General features: G+C 51.0%; 1 protein-coding gene across 1 annotated transcript; it reads left to right on the top strand.

Annotated features, from left to right (window-relative positions):
* The first annotated feature begins 184 nt into the window (after positions 1-184).
* On the top strand, positions 185-23,720 carry TXNDC5 (thioredoxin domain containing 5). The gene is made up of 10 exons (XM_082413404.1): positions 185-471; positions 3,838-3,987; positions 8,928-9,033; positions 12,940-13,036; positions 15,379-15,494; positions 16,873-16,959; positions 17,538-17,681; positions 20,595-20,677; positions 22,184-22,313; positions 23,403-23,720. The coding sequence occupies exons 1-10, from the start codon at positions 200-202 to the stop codon at positions 23,523-23,525; spliced, it is 1,308 nt and encodes a 435-aa protein (XP_082269530.1). The 5' UTR covers positions 185-199; the 3' UTR covers positions 23,526-23,720.
* Positions 23,721-23,980: the final 260 nt, after the last annotated feature.

Raw genomic sequence — 23,980 nt, 5'->3', positions numbered from 1 at the left:
TGGAGGCCGGGCACGGAAGGCTGTCGGGGGCCCGGACCCCCTCCTTCCGCAGGCTCCCAGCCAGCTCTCCGGGCGCGCGCGGGCTCAGCCTCCGCCGGGGCGCGGGCGCGGGCGGGGCGCGGGCGGGGCCTCTCCGGGGCGGGGCGGGCGGCGCGGAGGTAACAGGCCGCCGCGGCGAGAGCGCGCCCAGCCAGCCGTGATGTCTGCGCGCGCTGGAAGCCTCCTCCCGCCGCGGCCCCGGGCCCTGGCGCCGGCCGCGCCTCTGCTGGTGCTGCTGCTGCTGCTGCTGCTGGACGCCGGCGGCGGGCGCGGGGGCGCCTGGGCCCAGGAGCCGGGGGCGGCGGCGGACGGGCTCCCCGCGGCCGACGGCGGGGACGGGGAGGACCCGCACGCCAAGTACCTGTACACGGCCGACATGTTCACGCACGGCATCCACAGCGCCGCGCACTTCGTCATGTTCTTCGCGCCCTGGTAACTGGCCGCACCGCCCGCCTCGGGCTCCGCGGGCGCGGGTCGGGCCCGGGCCCCGCGGGGGGCGCGGGGCCGCGGCCTGGGGGCGCCCGGCGAGGGGCTGAGGGTCTTCCGGGCCGGGGGGCGGCACGCGCCGGGCGCTCGCGGCTGACGTGGCGCGAGGGCCGGGGTGGAGCAGGAGGGGGCGGTCCCCGAGGGCCGAGCCGGAAAAGGCCGCGGCTCCGGCTCCCGCGTCCCCTCCTCCGATCCCCGCACCGGGGGAGGGGAAGGGGTCGTCGCCCTTCGGGGCCTCTGGGAGCTCAGAACCCGTCCGTCCCCCGGCCCCAAACTTCTGCGCCGGCCGGAGGCAGCGGCCTGCGGTGCGCCGGGACCCGGAGGCCACGTGCGGTCGCCCCGGCGACCAGGCGCCCGGCGTGCACACTTGGACTTCGGAGGTGGTTCGCTCGCCGCACGGCAGACCTCCGGCCTGCGGGTTTAATTGAAACACAGGGACTCACAAGGCGTGATTTCCCACCCTGCGGGAAGGGCTGGCCCAGGCAGAAGAGGGTTCCTACGCTCCCCCGGGGGGTGGAGAGCAGTGCGGGTTCTGGGGGCCCGTCCGCAGCCCCGGGGCGGTGGGGAGCTGTGCTCGCGGTGACGGGAGCCACTGGCCCCGGACCCAAGGCCGTCCTCTGGCACCTGCTCCTCTCTGCTCTCTTGGGGGCCTGGTCGTCTGCAAAGTGTGAGGTGGGAAAAGTCACTACGTTGAGCAGATGGTCCCCCTCGCCGTCGTTCTCGGCGGGGGGGGGGCTTTGGTGTGGCCTCGGTGCCAAACCCAGAGACACCTGCCCTGGGGGTTGTCCTACAGAAAGCCTTCCCGTCATTCGCAGGGGCACAGGGACTGAGTGCCTTCCTCCTGGGGCCGAGATGCCCGCTGGAGGGGGTCCTCCGTGGGCGGAGCAGACAGCCAGTCTTCGGGCCCAAGGCCCTTTGCAGGCTTTACTGCAGAATTTGGCATTCTCCCCCAGAGCGGAGGAGGCTCCTTGAGATGTGGGAAGGGGGTGCAGGAAAGAATAGGGAGAAGATGCCCAAGAAAAACGGCCTGTTCAGAAAATGTGCTGGTGGAAGTTGGAGGAAACTTTTTCTCTTCCTCCCCATGTTCAGATGACGACTGTATTTCAGTTCATTTGGAGTTAAATCAGCACTTTTGGTCAGGGTCAGAGCTGTCCCATAGATAAATTGTGTTTCCAGTTCCCAAGAACCAAGAGTTGAATTTTTAGAACTACCAGTGGTATAGAAAATACTTTGTAGTGTAAAATAATGGATATCGATAGTTACTTTGTGAAGGGTATTCTCAGAGTAGCTATTCCAATTAAATACACTACTTAAGTGAAGCCTATTTTTGTGGAATAAATCTGCCCATGGATTTTTTTCCTTATATTTTAAAGAAAAACTGACATGTAGACATCGTAGGTCCGTGCAGTGCCAGTGGAGTTTTAATTTTGGAGTCTCTGTAATACTCACCTGCTAGTCCTGGGCTGAGTGAGGGAGAGGACCGGGCACTTGGTATTAAGTACATTCCTTAAAGTAATGTAGTGTTTCATTGTGTGTGGCTTATAGACTTTTAGGTGGATGCTCCCAGAAAAAGTAACTTTTAAAGTTTTTGTTTGCTTCTTAATAGTCTACTGTGAAATGTTTAAATAGAGATGTGTGGGTTTCTATGACAACATTTAAAAGTTAGACTTTAAGAGCAGATTGGAGCTCAGATGGAATACACTGTGGGCTGCCCCTCCTCTTTCCATGTCAGTTTCTGGAATGTTGGGAGCCCACGTGTGATTTGGGGGCAGGAGCTAATGAAAACATTGATCTGTGTGTATTTGCTCTGACCTGGGCAGAGGCAGGGTTGTCCTACTGCTGTAGATCTTGTGCCAGCATCAGGTCATAGCTTCTCTATGGCCAGTTTTCAGGTCACATTGAATCTGGTGACAATGAGGTCAAGGTTGGAGCCGCCTCCTCGAAAGGACCAGGTGGCTTTGCTCTGTTACGTGACCACAAACTGCCTCTGAATGCAGCTGCTGGCTCAGAGGTTCGTGCTGTAGCCCCAGGGGTCCAAACCCAGAAGTTCCAACTGCACGGCACCCGTGGATCCATCACTAAGAGATTGCCAAGCACTTAGTACGTGCCAGACACCGGGGATCCAGTTGTAGAAAGGATGATGCTTGTCTCTTGTACCATATATACTTAAATCTAGCAGGGGTTTTCCCTCACAATTGTCTTCCAGAAAAGAGGGATTCGTATTGTATTTGAACCTCTTATAAAGCAGGATTCTCTTCTCTGGCCAAGAAAGTGCTTAGGGAAGACAGGTTAGCTTGAAGCAGAATTTTCCAGTGCTTCCTTTAGGTGCTTCCTGGTGAGGTCATCTGTCAGAAAAGAAAAGAGGCAAGGAGATTTAACACTGATTTTATTGAGAAATTATTTTGAGGATGAACTCAGTTATTAAGTGTTGGGTGTTCTTACCACACTTTAGAAAGCAATACAGCAAGTAGTTACATCATAGACATCATGAATACACACTTACCAGGTGAATGGGGAAAAAACCCCCACATGCCATAATGTTTGTGTATAGTTAAATTCATACAATGAGTATTATAAGTGTATGTTTGCGTATATCAAATTTAGAAGTTTGGGGTGGCCATAAGCTTTTTTTATGCTTCTCACTGGAGAGAATGCAGAACTGATTTCATTTCGAGGCCGCCTTGCATTTGGAGAGACTCGGTTACATGGTAGAGGAGACCTGACCGTAAAGGAGCCATGGTGAGGGAAAGTGCTGAGCCACTGCCACAGAGGCGGAGCGAGGGAGCTCTCCAGAAGAGGGAGAAGAGAGTGGACACCACACAGCCTGGGAGTCAGGGCTGACTTCCTGGAGGAAGTGACACCCAAACTGAACAAATAGGAATGAGCCAGGTGGGTTTAGGGAGGAAGTGTCAGAGACAAGAGTGTGCTGATTCCTAGAGCCCGGCCAAGCTACGGCCCTTTCAGGAACCTGGAAACTCAGCAGCATGGCGCAGCGGTGGGCAGCAAGGGAAGGAGGGCAGTGTGCACAGAGGTCAGGTGGGATGTGAGCAGGGGCCAGATTGAGGGGGATCGGGCACGGCGCCTAGCTAAGTTTTGATTTCACGCTGCGAACAATGCGGGGTCTCTCCGGAGGGTTTAAGCAGGGGAGCAAGGCTCTGCAGACACTGTGAGCTGTCCAGCTCCATCTCCACTGCAGCGTGAAGAAGGGGTTGGATCAGAGAGCCCCACTGCCCTAGGAGACGGCTGAGGGGGTGGGTCAGGCACCCTCTGACCCCGGCGCTCAGCGTGCTTGTTACTGTCGCCTTGCTACAGGTGTGGACACTGCCAGCGGCTGCAGCCTACCTGGAACGACCTGGGAGACAAGTACAACAGCATGGAGGACGCCAAGGTGTACGTGGCCAAGGTCGACTGCACAGCCGACTCGGACTTGTGCTCCGCCCAGGGCGTGCGCGGGTACCCCACGTAAGTGATGGGCGCGCGCATCCTGTATCCGCCAGGTCTTCCTTGGCTTTGTGCCAGCCGCGTTCGGCCAAGAAAGTTCAAGCTAAACTTTTGGCACCTTCTTTGTAGTTCTGAGGAGTGAGGAGATGCCGACTTTGAGCAGGCATTCCCTGTTGTTAGGGAAAGGTTATATTTACACTGTGTGTGTATTAGGTGCCTTTTTTTTACTTTGTTTGGGAAAAGCCTTTAATTAATCAGTTGAGTTTTCCTGTTTATAAAAGAACGTGTCTACCAGACAAAAACGGCATCCTCCATGAGGTCCTGTCACGTTTGACGTTCACATGCACGTTTACACGATGAGCACCGACTGTCATGAATTTTCGTCTGAATTTTTGGTCACTCTGTTAATTCTTAAGCCTCCTTTCTAGAGTTATTTCCCACGTGACTAGCACACAGGCTGTTTTTGTTGGAAAGAAGGTGCAGCCGTTCTGACAAGTGATAACTTGCTACCTACTTCCTTGACAGTTAAAATAGTTTTTTGGTTTTAAGAACGGAAATTGAAACTGGCTTAATGAACAAAAGAGGGAGCTAATTTGAAGGCTGTTGGGGGAGCCTCTGAGACTCGGCTCCATGGGTTCGGAGGTCTGTCTTTCTGCCCTCCCACCCCTTGAGGTGACTTAACTCCCCGCTCGCATCTCTCTGTTGCCATGGTGGACTTGGGCCCATCGCCGACTGGCCCAGCTTGGATGGAGTGTTCATTCCAGAAACCATCTTTGTGACCCGAGAGGCAGGATCTTGTCGGAAGACGGCAGCCCCGTTCAGACTCAACATTTACTGGTGGAGTGAAGAGCGCGTCTCCAAGAAAGGGAAGATGCTGTTTCCAGAAGGATGGGGGAGGGGGTGGGCACTGCAGGTCCCAAAATATTTGTTCAGATTGACAAATGAAGTCAATCCTATGGGAAACCCAAGCTGATCTTCAAACTTGAGAGGCCGCATGGAAAATGGCAGGAGCTCTGGGCTGGAACCTGGATGCCACGGTTTGGACCCCAGCTCTACCGTCTACTTATCCTGCAGCTCTGGCCACGCACGTTCCTCAACCTCTGAGTCTGAAGTAGGATGCTGACACCCACCCCCCCATAACATTGCCATGTGTAATAACGTGTGTGTAGATACCGGTCTGAACATGCCCAATAATGTTAAGGTTTCCTCTGACCTTTGGAGATTTGGCATTTCCATAAAGGGCTCTGGAACTCTTGGTCTTTGGTGACTGCTTGCTAATGTGAGCGCAGTAACTCAAGGGTACATCAAATCAGAGCAAAAGAGACAAAATTTCCTGCTCTACGTACCTGCCTGTTGGCATTACTGTCCTGTGCTCTGCTGCGTTGCCTTTAAAGTAAACTCTGCTTGTATGAAGAGCATCCCAAAGAAGCAGCCAGTGGGAAGTGGGACCAGTTACCTGTTGAGAGCCTGTTACTTTCAAGGCGCAGGAGCAACAGAGATGGGTGGCCGTGCTGTCCACTCTTATAAACAGCCGGCTGTGTGTGGCCCTGTGGCTCTGTGCGCCGTAAACCACGCCAGAGGGAAGGTGAAACAGGACCAGTCATAGGGCTGAGAGGACAAGTGTCAGGGAGAGAGTAGAGGGTCCCGCCTGCACCCAGTCACACGAGCTCCCTGGCTGCAGCATGAGTTACTCCACAGATGCTGTTCACAGATGCTGAAAGATCCATGTTGGATCAGGTGTCCTGATTTGTGTTTTAGAAGATATGGTCTCCCCGAGAAAACCATGCACTGGTTTTGTGTTGTTAGAAAGAACTATACAATACAATGAGCTCCCACTACGTGGTTCGGGAAGGAACCTCGTGACCGTCACAGCCCGAGAACAGATTTTTTTCACAGAATGCAGGAGGTAGGGGCATGCTGCATAAAATGTAGTGGCCTTAGGGCATTCATAGATGTACCTGTGTGAGCTTTTACTTCGAGGGATGTTTCGAGGCCTGAATCAGAGGGTGATGTAAATGCCGAGGCGGGTTGCGGGGCGGGGTGTCAGCACATTAGCTTTTATGTCATCCCTCCCCTGTCACCTTTAACTGGAGTAAAGGATTGGAGAGGGAGGGAGTTTGGGTTCCCAGGTCCCTGGAGAAGGCTGCCTGTGCTCGGGAAGATGTTTTGAGGTCTTCCTGTTGAGCCAGTAAAGAATCTTTATCATCTGGGAAAATGCTGGCAGGGGCAGGGCTGAAGGAAGTTCCCTAGGGCTGCCATGCAGAGTGCCACTGAAAAGAATAGAAACGTATTCTCTCACAGTTGCGGAGGCCAGAAGCCCAAAATCAAGGCATCAGCAGTGCCGTGCTGCCTCTGGAACCTGTCAGGGGTCCTTCCTTGCCTCTTCCTGGCTCCTGGTGGTTGGAGGGCAGTCTTTGGTGTTCCTTGACTTGTAGAAACATCACCCCAGTCCTTCTTCTTAACTTGGCCTTCTGCCGTTTGCATGTCTCTCTCTGTGTCTGAATTTCCCCTTTCTATACCTACTGGATTAGGGCCCACCTTCATGACCGCATTTTAACTTGATTGCCTCTATGCAAATCCTATTTCTAAATAAGGTTACATTCCATGGTAGCGTGGGTTAGGCCTTCAGCAAATCTTTTTGGGGACACAATTCGACCCATAACACCATCTCATCTATAGTAGTAGAACTTCCATCATGCCATTTTCCAGAGGGACCCAGCAATGTGGATCTTTTCCCCTGCAGTCTCCTTGACTGAGGAACAGATCACCAGGAAAACAAGTGCCTATGTGGAGGTTTGGTAACAGCAGAAGAGTTTGGGGCTGTACTTGGGGCATGAACCCCATGGCCCGCTCTGCACTGCTGCCTTCATCTCCATCTACAGTGAGAATGAAGTCAGGTGCCCCGTGAGGGAAGCTGTGCCCTCCCTAGGCTCTGTGAACTTAACCCGAGTCTCAGACTTGAGCTGCTTAGAAAGATTTTTAATCCAACAACAGGAAGAGATTTTAAAAATCAGTTTTGCTTCACTCAGTGTACACCACATGAGGAAAAAGTCACAGATTACGTTTTACTGCATTTTAACCTTAGCAAAGAAATGGAGGATGGGTTCAACAACGCCTGGTCTGATTTCTGATTTTTAAAAAATTCTTATGTAGTTTTATTGTTACAATTAATATTTAAGTGTTCAGATTTTCTTTCTTTTTTAACATCTTTATTGGAGTATAATTGCTTTACAGTGGTGTGTTAGTTTCTGCTGTATAACAAAGCGAGTCAGCTATACATATACTTATATCCCCATATCTCCTCCCTCTTGCGTCTCCCTCCCACCCTCCCTATCCCACCTCTCCAGGTGGTCACAAAGCATGGAGCTGATCTCCCTGTGCTATGCGGCTGCTTCCCACTAGCTATCTATTTTACATTTGGTAGTGTATATATGTCCATGCCACTCTCTCACTTCGTCCCAGCTTACCCTGCCCCCTCCCCGTGTCCTCAAGTCCATTCTCTACGTCTGCGTCTTTATTCCTTTCTGATGTTTTGAGGATCCACTCGTTTCCATCCGGAAGCGCTTTGGTGGAGGGAGGCAGTGGGGAGAGAGGGAGGGAGTGGAGAGGGACAGTAGCCGCCTCTAGTCCTTTGTGGGCACAGCTTACGTTTCCAGAGCATCTCAAGGTGGTGGATGCGGGTGTTCACAGTCTGAGAGCCTGCTTTGGGGTCGCTTGAAATGTTAAACATCGTGAAGGAAGGGACATACTGGACAAATCGAGTTAGAGTGTGTTTTTTTGTGATGGTTATATGAGTATAAGCTGCTAGGGAAGGGGACATATATTCTTCATTGGAGACACATTGGGATGTCCCCTAGCCCATCACAGGATCTGAGCTTCTGGGTGAGGCCAGTAAGCCCATTTTCACCTGAATGCCTTCTACAGCCAGTGTGTTGGTTTTCTTGTTTGGTGTGAAACTTCATTTTAAGACCTTTGTGGGAGTAGCTATCCAAACCCACAGTTTGATTTCTGCGTATCTTACCTTCTCGCACTCTGACACTGTGCGTTGGGCATCTCCTAACGAAACCCAGGTACGTGCCAGGAAGCGTTAGGGGTGTTTTAGATGAGTCGGCTCGCCCCTCAATGCTAGCCTGTGTGCGTTTCCTGTCAGTAGCCGTATTTCCCCTCCATCCTGCCACCGTCTCTTAATTCTGTCAGTAGAAGAATTATTCCCTCCCCTCCCCCCATTCCTTGACGCCTTCTGTTAAGTTTTATCTAGACCGTGTTGTCCCGTCACCAGTGGAGTGACGCAGGGTCTGGACGTGTTCATCTCGGCCTCTGGTGATGTCTTTGCTCCCCTCCAAAGGCAGAGCTCCTTGCTGTGTCTGCAGATACCTAGGATGTGTGGAAGATAGAAAAGATTCCTTCTCTGGGGGCAAGCGAATGGGCCGTATCAACCAATGTCAGGGTTGTCCTTATAGTTGGAAACTTGAACTCTCCCAGTAGCTGGATAGTCACGCGTTGTAAGAGTTGAATAGCTGACAGTGTATCCTGGAAATACATTTACTGCAGAACAATGCTATTTCTACTATAAGTTGTAAGTTGTTTTTCAAAATGCAGAACATAAAAACTACTGAAGCCGGGGAAGGATAACAAATATGGGGCAGGGGAAAGCTAGAGAGTTCTGCGCACCTGAGCCCTCGTAGCTTGGGGTTTAACTCACGGCCTGATGTGTTCACCCCGGTTTTGTTTTTCAAGAATAATATAAGAAACTTCTAAAAGTTCAGGATTAAGTGAATATGTTATCGCCTAGAACATTTCTTTCTCTTCCAAGTATTATCAGAGACGGGCAGGGGAGTGCTGGCTGCAGCCCGCCGACACCTCATGTTTATGATCGTTCCACTAACCGAGTTTGCTCTCTGCTCAGAGTGGTTTGAAGTGCTTTAAAATCTACTGCAACTAATCCTCTGTTACTCTTTCAGCTTGAAGTTTTTCAGGCCTGGCCAAGAAGCTGTGAAGTACCAGGGTCCCCGGGATTTTCAGGCCCTGGAAAACTGGATGCTGCAGACACTGAACGAGGAGCCCCCCGTGAGTGCACACAAAGCCGCCCCCTCTTTCTTCCTACGTTTTTGGGGTAGTCAAGAGGCCAGTTTAAGTACCATCTTAAAGCAACTGTTATCATAAGTAAGATTCACTTTTCTTCTCAGTTTTTATTGTGATAAAATACACACACTATAAAATTTGCCCTGTTAACTATTTTTCAGTGTACAATTCAGTGGTATAAATACATTCAGAACGTGGTGCCAGCGTCACCACCATCCATGCACAGAAATTTTCCGCCTTCCCGAAGGGGAACCCTGTCCCCATTAAACACCAACTCCCCGTCCCCCTCCGCAGTCCCTGGCGCCCAGCACTCTACTTTCTGCCTCTGTGAATTTGGCTCCTCTAAGTACCTTATGTAAGTGGGAAAAGATGAACTTTTAACAACTCTTTGTCATGGAAAAGTTCAAACAGGCACCAGAGTAGAAAGAAGAGTCTACTGGACGATGGGCAGGAGGGTAGGGAAGATGGCCCCGCGGGCCCGCCCGAGCCGCGACAGTGGTTCCCATTTTGTGGGCCTTATTTTGTCTCCCCTGCTTCCCCGCCCCGCGTTTGGCTGCACAGTCAGTGTCATTTGTAAATATTTCAGGAGGCAGCCCACAGATGAGGACTTACTACTTTTTAACATACCCTCTGTGCCCCCTTCACATGTAATTCAGCTCACAGTAATTCCTCAGCACCCGAGATGGACTTGTGGCCACCCAGGGTCAGGGTCAGGGCCTCGCCCTTCCTCCCCCGGGACCTCGCTCCCGAGGGCGGTACCCACAGTGTGAATCTTCCCTTTTCTTCTCAACCCTCAGCCCCACGGCCCTAAGTGGCTTTGCTGATAACAGAATTCAATACCCTTCATACTCTCTGCGTCTTAATGGCCTTCCCCGCTCTAAGGATAATATCAGGAAATTGTGGAAACTGTATGATTTCTGAGATTTTTTTTTTAATTGAAGTATAGTTGATTTACAATGTTGTGTTACTGAGATATTTTTTAAAGACATAGTTATATGTAGAGTGTTACGAAGAAAAACCTGTAATCCTCCTCCAGCTGATGTTAGGAGTCTTAATTTTGTTACAAATCACTACCATCGTGAGCCCTGCAGTTAAGTGTCCCTTCGTGTGTGGTGCTTTCGGATTAATGCTGAATGCTCAGGCCCACAGAGGCTGAGCTGTATTTTGACGGGGATAGAGAGATGGCCAGTGTTCCCATGCTGTACGTTTCTGATGAAATATTAAGAGCATCTGAAGTCTTTGAATGGAATTTCCAGTTCAACACTGGACTAGACTGGGGTATTGCATCAGGTCGGCGTTCCCTGACTTGAAGGTTGTCTGTGCTCCAGGGGTCTTGTGGGGGCCCTGATGCTGTCGGTGTCATCTTCCAGGGTGTGGTCCTTCAGCTGTCCCCCAGATTCTGTGTAGAGGTCACAGCTAATCAGAAACCCAGCTGCTTCCCAAGTGCTACTTTACCTCACATTTTTAAAAGCTTAGAACCACATGAAGAAGAATGTCAGCATACGGTATTGAATAAGTGTTGACCAGAGAGACGTGTCTAATTTTAGGGAACAGGGAAAACCACAGACCTCGCAGAGAGTAAATTTGCATCTGTGTCATGGCAAGAAAGCTGGGGGAGCAGGTGTAACTTTCACATAGATTTAAACTTCAAGTTGTTGTTTTTTTTTTTTGTGGAAATGTCCTCTGAGTGGAGGAAGCCAGTTTTAAAGGGGAGTTCATGGTCTCCAAAAACATTTAAAGTAAACTTTTCAGCAAAAAGCCAGTCTTCTATGATGACTTTATTCAAGAAACCATCCGCCAGTGTCAGGGTGGCAGAAAGACTTGATCTCAGGAGCCGAACGTCTTTCTGGGGAGCGGAGCCCCAAGCACAGGCTGGGGACGCGGCAGCCGGGCTGAGGCTCACATCGCCATCCTCAGGGGGGCCCCCTGGGGGCGTGGCCACATGGAACCCACCCCTCCCCACCTGAGACCTCAGTTACCCACTGGCCATATCTTTGTGTCTCAGAGCAGTGGGGGTCTCAGATCATTGCTAGAAATGATGACAGGGTGCCGCCTTATAGAAAAGTTCAAATATTCACACTTCATATTGCAAACCGAAATTCTTTTCAATATGAATTTTGCCTTATAAGCAAAAACTTTTTAAAAACTTCTTCATCTGTATTTATATCTAAATAACTTAATATATACATTTTCATCTTTAAACAGGATAAATTTAGATTTTTTCCTTCCTAGCATTATGGCAGTATTAAAGGAAGTCAAAGAAAAGAAAACCTGCCATTTCTTAAATTTTACCCCAATTTTGATATTTCCATGTTTCCTTCTGTATTTTTTCCTTAAACAGTCATAATCAAATAAACATGGTTCATTTCATTAACGATCTTTTTATATAGTTGAATCATCTTTATCACATGGATTTGTCATAATTCAGCTCTTCTCTGTCCATGGATATTTAGGTTATGTATAATTTTTCTGTCATCAGAAATGCTATAAGAAACATTTTTATCTTTGTAAAGGACGTTTTTTATTTTCTACTTTGGAGTGACTTTTTAGAATATATTCCCAGACATAAAATTGCAAGGCAAAAAATAAAAAAGCAAGACCACTTTTATGGCTCCTGATGAATACTGCCGGATTGCTTTCTTGACTCTGTAAGCCCACATTGTCACCAGCCCGGGGAGAGGGGAGGGTGCCCATTCTGTGATACACTGTGGTGTTCCCAGAATGGCCATCCCTGCGTGCCACCAAGGGACGTGCTCCTTCGGTACCATAAATGGACATTTTACTACTGCAAGCCCTTTGAACATTTTATGCAGGGTGACATATAGTCTTTTGTTTCACGTTATTGGAACTTAACTGACTGTTCACTTAGCCATCACTCTTGGGCATCCTTTTGTCTGGGTACTTAGCACTTTGAAAGTTTTGTCAAGCCAGCAGTGGAAAAGAAAACTTCATGGTGCTTTACTGCCCAGCTTTGAGCTGTCAGCACTTTGAAAGCTTTTAAAGACTTAACTTAGACATTCTTTTTAATAGAAATATGGACCGCTAGATAAAAACTGAGTAATACACACCCACGTGTCTATAGCACAGTGGGGATTCAGTGGTCTTCTCTTCACCTCTGCTTGCAGGCCGTGGCTGTGTCGGCCTAAACAACTGAGACATTTCGAATGGTGTGGTAGAGTGGTTAGTAATAAGTTGTCACACTGGTGTCTGCCAGGTACTGGAGAAACGCCACTTCTTGTCCGTTCACTGTGTGTTTCTGTCCCAAACTTAGCCCCATGAACTATATTTTTGCTTAAAAGTGCAGCCCATGTTTGCCCTGTGGTTTTCTCTTTGCTGCCTTCCATCCACCTGAATTTTCTTTCTCGTCACCTTTTCTCTTTTATCAGCCCTTCAGAGTTTTACCTTCCTTCACAGGTTTTCTTATGTTTGTGTAGCTAAAGGATGGCCAGGCCCTCCTGTTCTCTGATGGTTTTCTGTTCCCTCTTATGTCCCTTTTGCTCCCTCTGTGTCTTCGGGGGCTGCTTCCTTCTGTATTCTACAAGACCGTCTCAGGTCATGTTTCAAAGGATGGGACAGGGTGCTGGTTTGGGGTGGCCCATCCTTCAGTTTGTCTGCTCTGTTGGGTAGGGTTTGGGGACAGCAAAGGACAGGTTGGGGCAGGGAGGCCGTCACCCCGCTGCCTGGAGCATCGGTCCTCGAGCATTTGCCGAGGGTGACAAAGTCGCTTCTTTGCTCGGGGCGCCACCTCAACACAGCAGCGTCCCTCGAAGCCTCAAGGTGGCAGGGGAGGGAGGAGAGCATAGAAGGTTCCAGACAGAAGCCTCCATGGGCTCCACTGGGTCTTCACACACACACACACCCAGTGACTCTTGTTCCGTCTCTTCCCACCAGACGCTGGAACCCGAGGTGGGGCCGCCCCAAGCCCCCGAGCTCAAGCAGGGCCTGTACGAGCTCTCGGCCAGCAACTTTGAGGCACACGTGGCACAAGGTAGGCAGGCGGGCGCGCCGGGTCTGCACCTCTGGGCACCCCTGCCCGAGCCGTCCTCCTGGGGGGCCTGGCTTTTCCTCTTGCCGCTTGAGGGCTCGTGGGTTGCAGCATGGGTGGCGCTTGTCGAGAGCTTCTCTCCCCCAACCCCGATGACATCAGTGTTTTTTTTTGTTTGTTTGTTTTGTTTTTTTTTGACATCAGTGTTGAATGCTCTTCCTCTCGGAGACGATTTCTCCTTTTGTCTCTGTCCTTAGGGACAGGCCAGTTCTAATACTAAGCTAAAGCCTCAGGTGTGGAAAGCTCACTGATGGTGAGTGGGTGCACCTACTTGTGTACTGGCTGGACATTGCGTCCTTGGAGAAGAATGTGTTTATGTTAATGTTAATCATGTGCTTATTGACCTGAGGCAGAAACAAAGGTTTCTCTTACCTGTTTAAACCAGAATTTATTGGGACCATTATAACACACGAATCGAATCAGCGTAGGTGTTCTTTACACTTAAAATATTTTTTGATACCAAATCTCATTTTTTGAAAATAGTCTCCTAAATGTCATAATGACCTGAGTACGGTTTCTAATGTGAATAATGTATAAGGCCTTTCTTCGCGCGTTCGGAAGTGTTGGCTCCGCAGTGAAGGGCTTGAAAGTGAATTCAGCCTCCTTGCTGACCTCCCCTCTCAGATGCTGTCATGGAGAGAAATCCTCCTGGGAGACGGGGTTGGAAACGCTCTTAAAAAGGCATAAAATTGTGTCGGGCCCTGAAACTTCCTGCTTGCTGGGAGTTGAAATACACCCCGTTTAAGGTCTGACATCGCTTGTTGTGATGCTTTCAGCCGTTTTTAATTAAAGGCGGCTAGTTCATTGGTACAGATGCTCTGACAGGGCTTCTATCCTAAGGGGAGCCGCTCTAATTTGAGACGGGCTTGGGCTCCCCGCAGGATGCGCTCCCGGTGCCACCCCGTGACGGACCGCCGTCCGAAGCCCAGCCCTGACCCTCCCTGAGCAAGTCGCCCGCCAAGGGGCCGTGTCCCCACACGCCGCGGCCTCGTGCTGCTGGCATGAGGGTCTCTCCTCGGAGAGCAGTGCGGCCCCGCCCTGACTCAGCTCCTCTTGATGCTCCAGGAGGCCCTGGACCTCCTGTCTCCACCTCACAGCACAAAGTAGCGACACACCTGTCTGGAGACGTGGTTTCAGTCTTGCAGATCAGTTGCTCATGTATATTTAAAATGTTTTTATTTAAATTTCTTAATTGGAGTGTAGTGGATTTACAGTATTGATTTTGAAGCAAGTTTTTCCCCATTTCCCGCGAACGCATCATTGCCGCGGGGACAAGGTGCCGCCGTGAGCGTTGCCATGGCAGAGTCCGACTCCGAGCCCGAGTCACACGTCAGCGTCCGTTGGTTGGTCCTCTCCCTGGCCACAGCCTGATTTCGGTTTGGTCTCAGCCTGACACCGTTTTGGCCCTAGGCTGGTCAAGGTAGAAGAGCCGAGATAAAAGTTTTCAGTGCCTAAATCATGATGTTGTGAGGCTTGTTTTTTTCCTAGCCAAGGGAGTGACATTCAGTCTTTTTGGATCTTCTATCTTATTGTGAAATAAAACCCAGATATAGAAAACAGTGTAGGGTGTAGTGAATGGTCATAGAGCGGTCACCCAGCACAAGAGAGAAAACTGCTCGCTTCCCGTGCCCCGTCCCAGCCCTCCCCCCGCCCCCCAAAAGGCACTGCCCTGACTGTAGGGAAACCGCCGCTTGCTTCATGGTGTGGAGTACAGTTGCCCTGCCCACGTCACCCTGCTGTCTCTGTTCCCTGTGAGTTGGCCGTTGAATCTAGGGACTTTATCACTTTCTGTTTGATGTTTTGGGGGGTGTGAGCAAGACTGCATAGCTGGGAAGTCTCTCTGTGATGTCAGTGGCCTCGTCCGTCACCGCCTAGAGCCGTAACTCACGAGGGATGCAAAGCCTGCTGCTGTAATTCAAGCATCGCTTCTTCATTTTTACAGCAAGAGACACTTGCCCTCGTTTATCACTTGGTTGTCCGGCAGTGCAGTTCACGTGGGAAAGACAGGCTAAGTGCCTGATTCTTTCCCTTTATTGCCCGTTTTCCAAATAATGAGTTGGGTCCCTATTGTCCTCCAAAGATGACAGATTAGTTTTTAAGGATCGTTACGAACTCATGGATAGAGACATATTTGATGGGGAGTCACTTTTTACCAGTTCAAGGGTTCGTCCTGAACTGAGCTTTGCAGGAGGACAAAGGTGAGATGCTTCCATTCACACTCTAGTTGGGTGGATGTAAATCACACTCCCTCTCCCTTCCCCTGCCTTCCTCCCCCGCCCCCGAAGGAGACCACTTTATCAAGTTCTTCGCCCCGTGGTGTGGCCACTGCAAAGCTCTGGCTCCGACCTGGGAGCAGCTGGCTCTGGGCCTTGAACATTCCGAAGCGGTCAAGATTGGCGAGGTAAGTGAAAGCCCTTATGAAACCGGAAATAGACCGCCTTTGGCTGGATTAATTAGCTGAGTAGCCCATTATTCATTCTGTGCACAAAGTCGCAAACTTGATTTATTAATTCCATTTAGCGTGCCACTTGATAATTCATTTCACCTTCACAGATGGCAGCCTGGTTTCGAGCGTGCTGGCTTTTCCACAGTCTAGAGATAAATTATGGCTTTGGCTCCTTTGTTTATTTTGAAGCAATGGCCAATTCTGAATTGGCAGCCCCAGAGCCCTTTCTGCAAAGATATGGGGCAGAGCCTTAGAGAACGTTCACTGGACGTACTTGGAGACCATCCACATTCGAAATCACCCAAGAGCTCTTTCCTAAAAGGACCTTCGGCTCTGCGCTCACACCCTGTGTGCAGCCTGCGTGCAGAAGACCTGCCCGTGGGGAGCCCTGGCTTGCCCTGCTGCCTGGAGCTCCTTCCCACTTCACGTAGGGAAGCCAGAAGTGACGCCTGACAACTGGGTTTTCGGGAAATATCTAGAGCAGCTTCCGGGCCTTCAAACACTTTTAATCTGCCCATCCCCCAGCGCCTACAAGACACCCTGCCTGAATTGCTTTTATAAAAAGCTCATTTTCTACTTTGCCGGGGGCTGATTTGTATACAGAAGTAATGCTGCGTGTTCAGGAACTGTAGTTAGTAAGATGATGTGCCCAGCACAGTGAGATAGCCAAAAGCATAAACGTGGGATTCGGACAGAGCCGGCCGGCCACCCTCGAGCAGCTTCTCCACATCTCAGTCTCCCCCTTTGCAAAACCAAGACGAGCTTTAACTGTGGGGCGGTCGTGAGGGTGACGGTAAAATGCTGAGCATTGACGCTGGGCACAGAGCAGATGCCTAGGAAATTGTAATGGTTGTTAAATGAATTTTTCACTGTTGTGTGTTAAACACTTAATTCGACATCTTTTCAGTTTTATCTTTATTATATTCCAAATACCCGTATTTAAAACTCCTGAACCTGAGAATACGTTTCTGAGCTAGCTTTGTGACTGGCGTGGGTCTGTCCACGACAGCTGGCCGGCCCCTTCTCCAGATGTCAGGCTAGGCTCCCTTTCTCCATCTGCTAACCTACTCAGGGTAAACTACTGCTCCCCAAAAACTGGCATTTTTGAGTGAAAAGAAATCATGTCTCTAAAGTAAATCCCATCACTCTGCTCCCTAAGCTCAGGTGTATTTTGGGGTAAAGTCTCTCCAAAAGCTGCAACTTGCTGGCGGAGATGCTACAGATGGGGAGTTTTAGAAATTTTCTTTCTTTGAAAAAGTACTGAGTGTCCAAGAGCCCATTTACCAGGAAGGCTCACGGAGAAACTGACTGGCCGCGTGATCTCTATTTCTAGGTTGATTGCACACAGCACTATGAACTCTGTTCAGGAAACCAGGTCCGAGGTTATCCTGCTCTCCTCTGGTTCCGAGATGGCAAAAAGGTACGTCTTCAGGTCTAAGTGTTGAGACAAGATGTGTGTCTTAACCACGGCTGAGTGGTTTAACAGGGGTGGCACGTTGCCAGCACAGATTGTTTGGGCACTGGTTTAAAGGAATACGCATCGCGGAGCGAGAACGTCTTTCTCTTTGTTGGTAAGGCCTGGGTGGTTGAAAGAAACCATCAGGCGTCATGCACTCCCGAAGCATCTCAGCTGGCTCGGGTTAACTCTAGAATAAGCCGAATCGACGGTCCTAGGGTAACTGCTCTGATTACAACCTTTGAGAGGGGTCAGCGCTTGCTCTTGGTAAGGCTCTTACGCCGGCTTCGTCCCTGGCCGATGGGCAGCGCCCAGACTTTGGAAACCCTTAGCTCTGCAGAAGGAAGGCGCTGTAAAGTTCTTTGCCCAGAGCCAGACTGCGGTTGATCACCTATGCTTTGCCTTCTCATTTGAGCAGCAGACACCCCAGAGCCGGGACACCCAGACAGAGATGTCCAATGGGGGCGGGTCGCGCGTGGGCAGGTGGAGGGTCGGGGATTCACAGCCCTGACGTGTCTCCGTGTGGCCCGTGTCCCGGACAGGTTGATCAGTACAAGGGGAAGCGGGATCTGGAGTCGCTGAGGGAGTACGTGGCATCGCAGCTGCAGAGCACGGAGCGGGGTGCCCCGGAGCCCATCCAGCCCTCGGAGGCCCCCGTGCTGGCCGCCGAGCCCGCGGCCGACCAGGTGGGTGCATGGTCAGCTCCCGCCTCCCAGCGACGGTGCAGGCACAGCACGCGGTCATTCACGGGGGGTGGCTGGGGTCCACTTGCCAACACAGCGTTTCCTTGAACTCCTTTTACATGCTTGTTAGGGGGTCAGCGTAGACAGAGCTTCCCTTTAAAGAACCTGGAGTGGGTGTGAGACAAAGGATCCTGCGAGCATTTGGTGTCAGCGTTTCTGGACAGTTCTTCCCTTTGATTCAGCACTCACTAACTTGAAGGTATTTGCTGTGAGAGCTGGGCTGTTGCCTCTTGGTCCCGTTCTGTTCGTGTCCATAACTTGCTGCAGTCAAGGTGGTAAAGGCCCCTGAAAGAGCTGCGGCAGAAAGGCTCTGCGCGTTGGAATGTCAGAGGCAAATCACTGTAGGATATTTCATTTGTCCAGACGATCACTGACTTATCAAGGTGTCCTCTTCATATATTCAGAGAGTGTAAGGTTCCACGTTCGTTGGTTCTGCGTTTATCAAGCCCTTGTCGCGTTCCAGCCACTGTCCTAGGCTGCCAGGACACAAAGCGAATAAGGTCGTTTTCTGCTTGTGAAGAGTGGGGGGTGGGAGGGGGAGACACGCGAAGATGTCGGCGCTGCGACGCAGGCGGGGCGGGGAGGCAGGGAGCGCCACCAGATGGGTGAGGGTGAGCCGGTGTCCGCCGGAGAGCCGTGGGGAAGGCCGCCTGCTGGCGGGAGTGAAGAGGGTGCGAGGAGGCCAAGGGCACCGTGCGGGACGCGGAGGGAGCCGGCAGCTGGCCTCCGGAGGGCCTTGTCCGCCAGCCGGGGGTCTCAGGTCTGCAGGGAGCCAGTGGAGGGCTTGGAGCCGATGTGGACTTTAAGGAAGCCGGCTGGCCGCAGCCTGTGTGGACGAGACAGAAACCGCTGTATCTGGAGAGGAAGGAGGCGGGGACGGTGGGCAGGGGTTCCAGCTCCCCCTGCGCAGTCGGGATCGGGGAGGGGAGGGAGAGACGGGCTGGAGGCGCCGGGCGGGGTTCCGGCGTGTCCCAGGCGTGAGATGAGGACCGGGTTGGGAGGGAGGGGGTGGGTCCATTTTCAAGGTGTTGGTTCCAGGGCTGTGGCGGTCTGCAGGTGGCGACAGGTAAGAGTCCGGAGCTGAAGCCGGATGCCTGTCTAGACGGGGAGGTTCCCGCCTCCGCTCCCGTAGGTAGAAACCGATGCCGAAGCCGTGGGTGAAGATGAGATGATTCGGGGGAGTCAAAATAGTGTTTTCCCAGGAAAACAGTGCTCGGATTTCCTAGCTGAGAACCGTAAGGCCTGTTTGTCAATTTATTTCCAAAGCCGAATCCTTGTGTTGACGCTTCAGTTCACACAACTACACTCCACGGCACGTCAGGCTCTTACCCGGGACAGAGGGCAGGGCGGCCCTGGTCCTGGGGAGGACGCCTACCCAGTGACTGTCCAGCCCCAGCCTTTACAGGAGCGATCGCGACTCGCTGGGGCCGTCGCGCCCAGGGCCCGGGCATCAGGCTTGGAAAAACCAGCAGCCGCCTACCCCATCCTCCCAGGGTGGGGCTGTGATGGGCCTCCGCCCCCAGGCCCAGCCCCTAGTGGGACTCTTGTAGGTTGGGGACTGCGTGGGTGTTAGTTAAAAGTTGAAGTTTGGGTTTAAGAAGTAAACAAACGATTTCGTAGTTAAGGGACCACGTGTCAAGGGAGCGTGTGTCATGGTGGTTATAAAGGTCACCCCACATCGAGTATAATTATATACTGTGGATGTTTTTGTCAAACCCAGAAGGGTTCCTATTTATAATAAGGTTTCCCACCGCTAGGTGGGGCTCTCAGTGCGCGTGGTGACACGTTTCTGGACATAAAGATGGCAGCGTCTGGCTGGCCCCCTCAGCCCCCCTGCGTCCTGGTCACAGGCACGTGGTACTTGGTGCTGGACTCGAGCGGGGCAGCCCTGGTACACTCTGCCACGTGACACATCATCCATTTTTTTTTTTTTAATTATTTATTTGGCTGCATCGGGTCTTCGTTGAGGCACGCAGGCTCTTCCGTTACGGCGTGCGGGCTCGGTGGTTGTGTCGCACGGGCTCTGGAGCGTGTGGCCTCAGTTGCCCCGCAGCGTGTGGGATCTTAGTTCCCCGCCCAGGGCTCGAACCCACGCTCCCCCGAATTGGAAGGCGGATTCTTAACCACTGGACCACCAGGGAAGTCCCCATCACCCATAGTCTCACGAGAGGCTCACAGATCCGTTTATGGAGAAACACACAGACGTAATTCTGTGACGAGCCTTCAAGACAGAATCGCTTTAGAGCAGACTGTCCTGTGGCACCTTTGCCCTGAATTCTCCAACCCGAGTTCAAATGAGCAGTTTTCACATTTGCTTTGAATTTAAAAATGGAAAGCAGCCTGTTATCTGTAAAGCACATATTGCCTATGCTTGTGTGACTAAGGTCCTTCTATCACATAGAGAAGATAATTATGAATCTGTAGGATGAGAGCGATAGAGTTGCTGGGGAAAGCAGTGTGTACAGACTTTAGGGAGGCCGGTCAGCTTGGACTTTGGTCAGCGTCTGAGGCTCCAAGCCCGGGAGGCGCACGCTTGGGCCCTGCCCACCCAGAGCCCTGGAGACAGTGGCTTGCACCTGAACCTGCCTGGGCTGGCTGGGGGCAGAACGCTGGACGTGTCCTGTCCCCTCCACGCAGCGTCTCCTGGGCTCAGGACCGTGGGACCAGTGATGATGAGTCACTGCCCTTTTGTGGAGCTTGTGAAAAGTGAGTTGTGTAGGTATTTGTGTGTGGCCTCGGAGCACACATCACGCAGCATTTTAAAAGATGACGGACTTGTATTTCTGTGATCCCAAAGCATGACCCCCGCTCTGCTCTACGTGGTGTATTTGAATTGTGGCTTTTCCCTCCCCCAAGGGCACTGTGTTGGCATTGACGGAAAAGAACTTCGATGATACCATCGCAGAAGGCATAACCTTCGTCAAGTTTTATGCCCCATGGTAAGTGGCTGTTGAATTAGAAACTTTGTCCTCGTGCACTTGAGTCACATCCTATTTTTCAGCTCATAGGCCAAACCTCTGGACTCAGTGTTGGGCAGATACTGCATTTACATGTGGTTATGCTATAGGGAAAAAGGAAATGTTATCGTCATATATGTTAAAGTTTGGTGGTATTCATAAAGTTATAGAGAATGAGGTTAACTTAAAGTTCAGTCTGCTCTGGAGAAAACAAAAATGGAGACTTATTATCGTGGCCACATAACACTGAAGTTTTGTGGTCTCTGGGCACTTTTCCAAATAGATGGCTTCTGGGGTTAAAAACACCGTGAACATCATGAGGTATTAATAGCTTTGCCCCTCAGTCTCTCTGGATGTTGTAGAGAAATCAAGTAGCGCTCAGCTTTCCGTCAGAGCCATGCCGTGTGTCAGTCACCCGACCTTCCTGGCCCGTGGCCCTCGGGGACCAGAGCAGAGATGGGCTGCTCGGAGCCCGAGACCACGGCAGCCGGGATCGGTGGGAAGACGATAGGTTCCAGGATGTGGCGTGAACCACTGTGGCTTTGGATGCCCTTTAAGTCCTTTGAACCCAGTTTCCTCAGCTGTAAAACGGGGAGAACGCTTTGTCTTGAAACAGCCCATTTGGAAAAATAGTGTTGAGGAGAGAGAGATCCTGTTTCTGAACACACACACACACACACACACACACGTGCCGTTTTCGCTCCTCACTTTGTTTCATTCTGCGTATTCATGAGATACAGTAACAGCGGAGATGGAAAGTTAACGAGTGACCTGTAGGACTTAACGCAAGTTTGATTCTTAAAGAGTAGCATCACTAGTAAATAATGCCTTTAAAACTAGCATGTATTTTCTATTTTTTAAAAAAAACCTGAAGCTGTCTAGATCACGTACAAGGACAGAAGAGCCCCTTTCACTGAAGGGGAGCAGGTCATAGAGGGGAAGATGGTCAGGAAGGGGGTGTAGTAACAGGTGGAAGGAGAGTTTGAACAAAACTTAGTGGCCTCAGTGCTCACACCACATCCCGGAAGCTTCAGGGAAGCTTTGAAGTTCTTTTGAACATTTAAGACCATAAGAAATATAATCTTTTTGGCATTCAGGTGATTTTTAAAAAAGTGTTTGGCGTCTTCTGTTGTGTTTCCTGCCCGTCTCCTCCTGCTCACGGTGCATGCATAAACCAGGGAGCCCCCAGTTTACCGTATCGTAGAGATGGTTTCAAAGCTGAAGCTGTTTTCAGACCATCTTGTTGCTATCAGTCAGGTTATCGGAAAGTCTGCTCTGGCTTGGGTTTGAATTCCGTGTTTGGGATGGGAGAGGAGGGGCAGGTGCAGGAGGGGGGAAGGTCAGCGCACCCCGCGGGAGAACCTGCCGGTTTAATAAACTTCTAGGCAGCTGTCGGCTGCTTCCTACAGAAGAAACAGGCTGGGCAGTGAAATGCAGGCGGGTGAACTTGACGGGACCTCAACAAAGCTGTCGCTCTTCTGTCCCCAGGTGCGGGCATTGTAAGAACCTGGCTCCTACCTGGGAGGAACTCTCTAAAAAGGAATTCCCTGGCTTGGCGGAGGTCAAGATCGCCGAGTTGGACTGCACTGCAGAACGGAACATCTGCAGCAAGTACTCGGTGGGTCCACATGGATGGAAACTCATGGGGACAGAATTGGGGGCGGATCCCAAGTGGAGCTGTAATTTGGTATTGTGGACTCAACCAAGATAACTCGTCCTCTCGACAAAGAGTTTTTTGTGTCCTTTGGGGATTTTTTTTTTTCCATTTGAGAAGCAAAAGAGCTGCTCTCTCGAAAGGCTGTCGTCTGTGTCTTCTGTGAGCGCACACAGTTCAGAGGGGGTTTTCAGGCCTTGCTACCTGGGCGAAAGGCTGGCAGTGCCTGAGACTCTGAGCTTGAGGGCAGGGCGCCACCTGCGCGGCCATTCTCCTTGGCTGAACACTCAGCTGGCTTGTAGCCTTCATCGCGCACACAGACACAAGGCAGCGCTCAGTGCAGGAGGTATTTGATCCTACACTTCCCCGAGAGGGCCACACCAATGGGCCAGGCTTGGGGCTTGGGTTCTTTATGTAACTGTTGCCTTCTTTCCAAGCTATTAGCACCATCGAATAGCCTAGAAGATTTGCAATTTATATTTTTCCATTTGTGGTGTTTTTCTTAGAACATTTTTGAGGCCTCTGGAGTTTATCAGAATAGATGTATGTAGCACAGACGTCATCTACTTACTAGAAGATCCCAGTCATTTTTTTAAATTTTTTTTTTTTTTTGGGTGCTTTAAAAATTTTTAAGGAGAAAAGAGGTGTGCTGTAGCTGACAAGTGTGTGTCCTTAAGGCTCTTGCTGCTACTCAGCACGGACCCCAGAGCGCCCTGGTGTCGCCAGGGAGCTTGTCGGAAATGCAGCCTCAGGCCCCCTCCGTCCACACCAGCTCCCCAGGCGACCATATGCGCGTGAAAGGCTGAGACTCCACTTTAGGGTGAAGTCACTCCTTGATGCTAATCTTGAAAGTAGGTTTGGGTTGGAAAGTGAATAAAGAGCCCCAAGGCTCTGCTTTCTGAACTCTTAGGTACTTTACTTTTTTGATGGTCTGTATGTTCTGAAAATTTAACTATAGACTTCCCTGGACACAACTCTAGGATCTTTTCTGATTTTATTTAAGAAGCACTTTGGGCTGGTTTTCAAATTTTTGTTTTCGTTTTTTTTTTAAAGGTACGAGGTTATCCCACATTGCTGCTTTTCCGCGGAGGGAAAAAAGTCAGCGAGCACAGCGGGGGCCGAGACCTGGACTCCTTGCACCACTTTGTCCTGCGCCAGGCGAAGGATGAACTGTGAGCTCGGCTGGAAGCGTCTCCGGCCTGGCCCTGGGCGGGAGCTCAGTCCTGCGGCCGCTGCCCGGTCCCTTGCGGTGGTGACTCACAGCCCCGAACGTACTAAACTTGCGCTAGCTTCTCCATGTGTGTGTTTTTTAAGCCAACACACTCCACAGATTCTTTCTTAAATTTCTCTAAGTAAATGTGTACCTCATGATCCCTTTGCAAACTAAATATTTTCAGTGGCAAGCTACCATCCATCCCCTTTAACCCTCTCTCGGTGAAATCTAAATGGTTTCCTTTGAGACTAAAATAGAGTCAAGGAAATTCCAATTGCCAGACTGTTTTTGGCTTTGCAGTAATTTTGGTGAAAGCATCATCCGATGCATAGTTTTTGAACCGTCCGCGCACAAGTTCTGGAAAGGTGGCCTTGCCTTGTGGCGGTATTGCGTTGCTCTGATCTGAAGGTCCCAGCTG

The sequence above is a fragment of the Balaenoptera physalus genome (genome assembly GCF_965194825.1).
Source record: "Balaenoptera physalus genome assembly, chromosome: 11".
In the NCBI taxonomy this organism is placed as follows: domain Eukaryota; kingdom Metazoa; phylum Chordata; class Mammalia; order Artiodactyla; family Balaenopteridae; genus Balaenoptera; species Balaenoptera physalus.
The sequence above is the reverse complement of the archived record's forward strand: the minus strand, read 5'-3'. Positions and strand labels throughout refer to the sequence as shown.

Coding starts and splice junctions, on each gene's coding strand:
- TXNDC5 (XM_082413404.1), top strand. CDS start 200: ATGTCTGCGCGCGCTGGAAGCCTCCTCCCGCCGCGGCCCCGGGCCCTG. Junction 16,960..17,537: donor GGTTCCGAGATGGCAAAAAG/GTACGTCTTCAG, acceptor TGTCCCGGACAG/GTTGATCAGTACAAGGGGAA. Junction 20,678..22,183: donor GTCAAGTTTTATGCCCCATG/GTAAGTGGCTGT, acceptor TTCTGTCCCCAG/GTGCGGGCATTGTAAGAACC.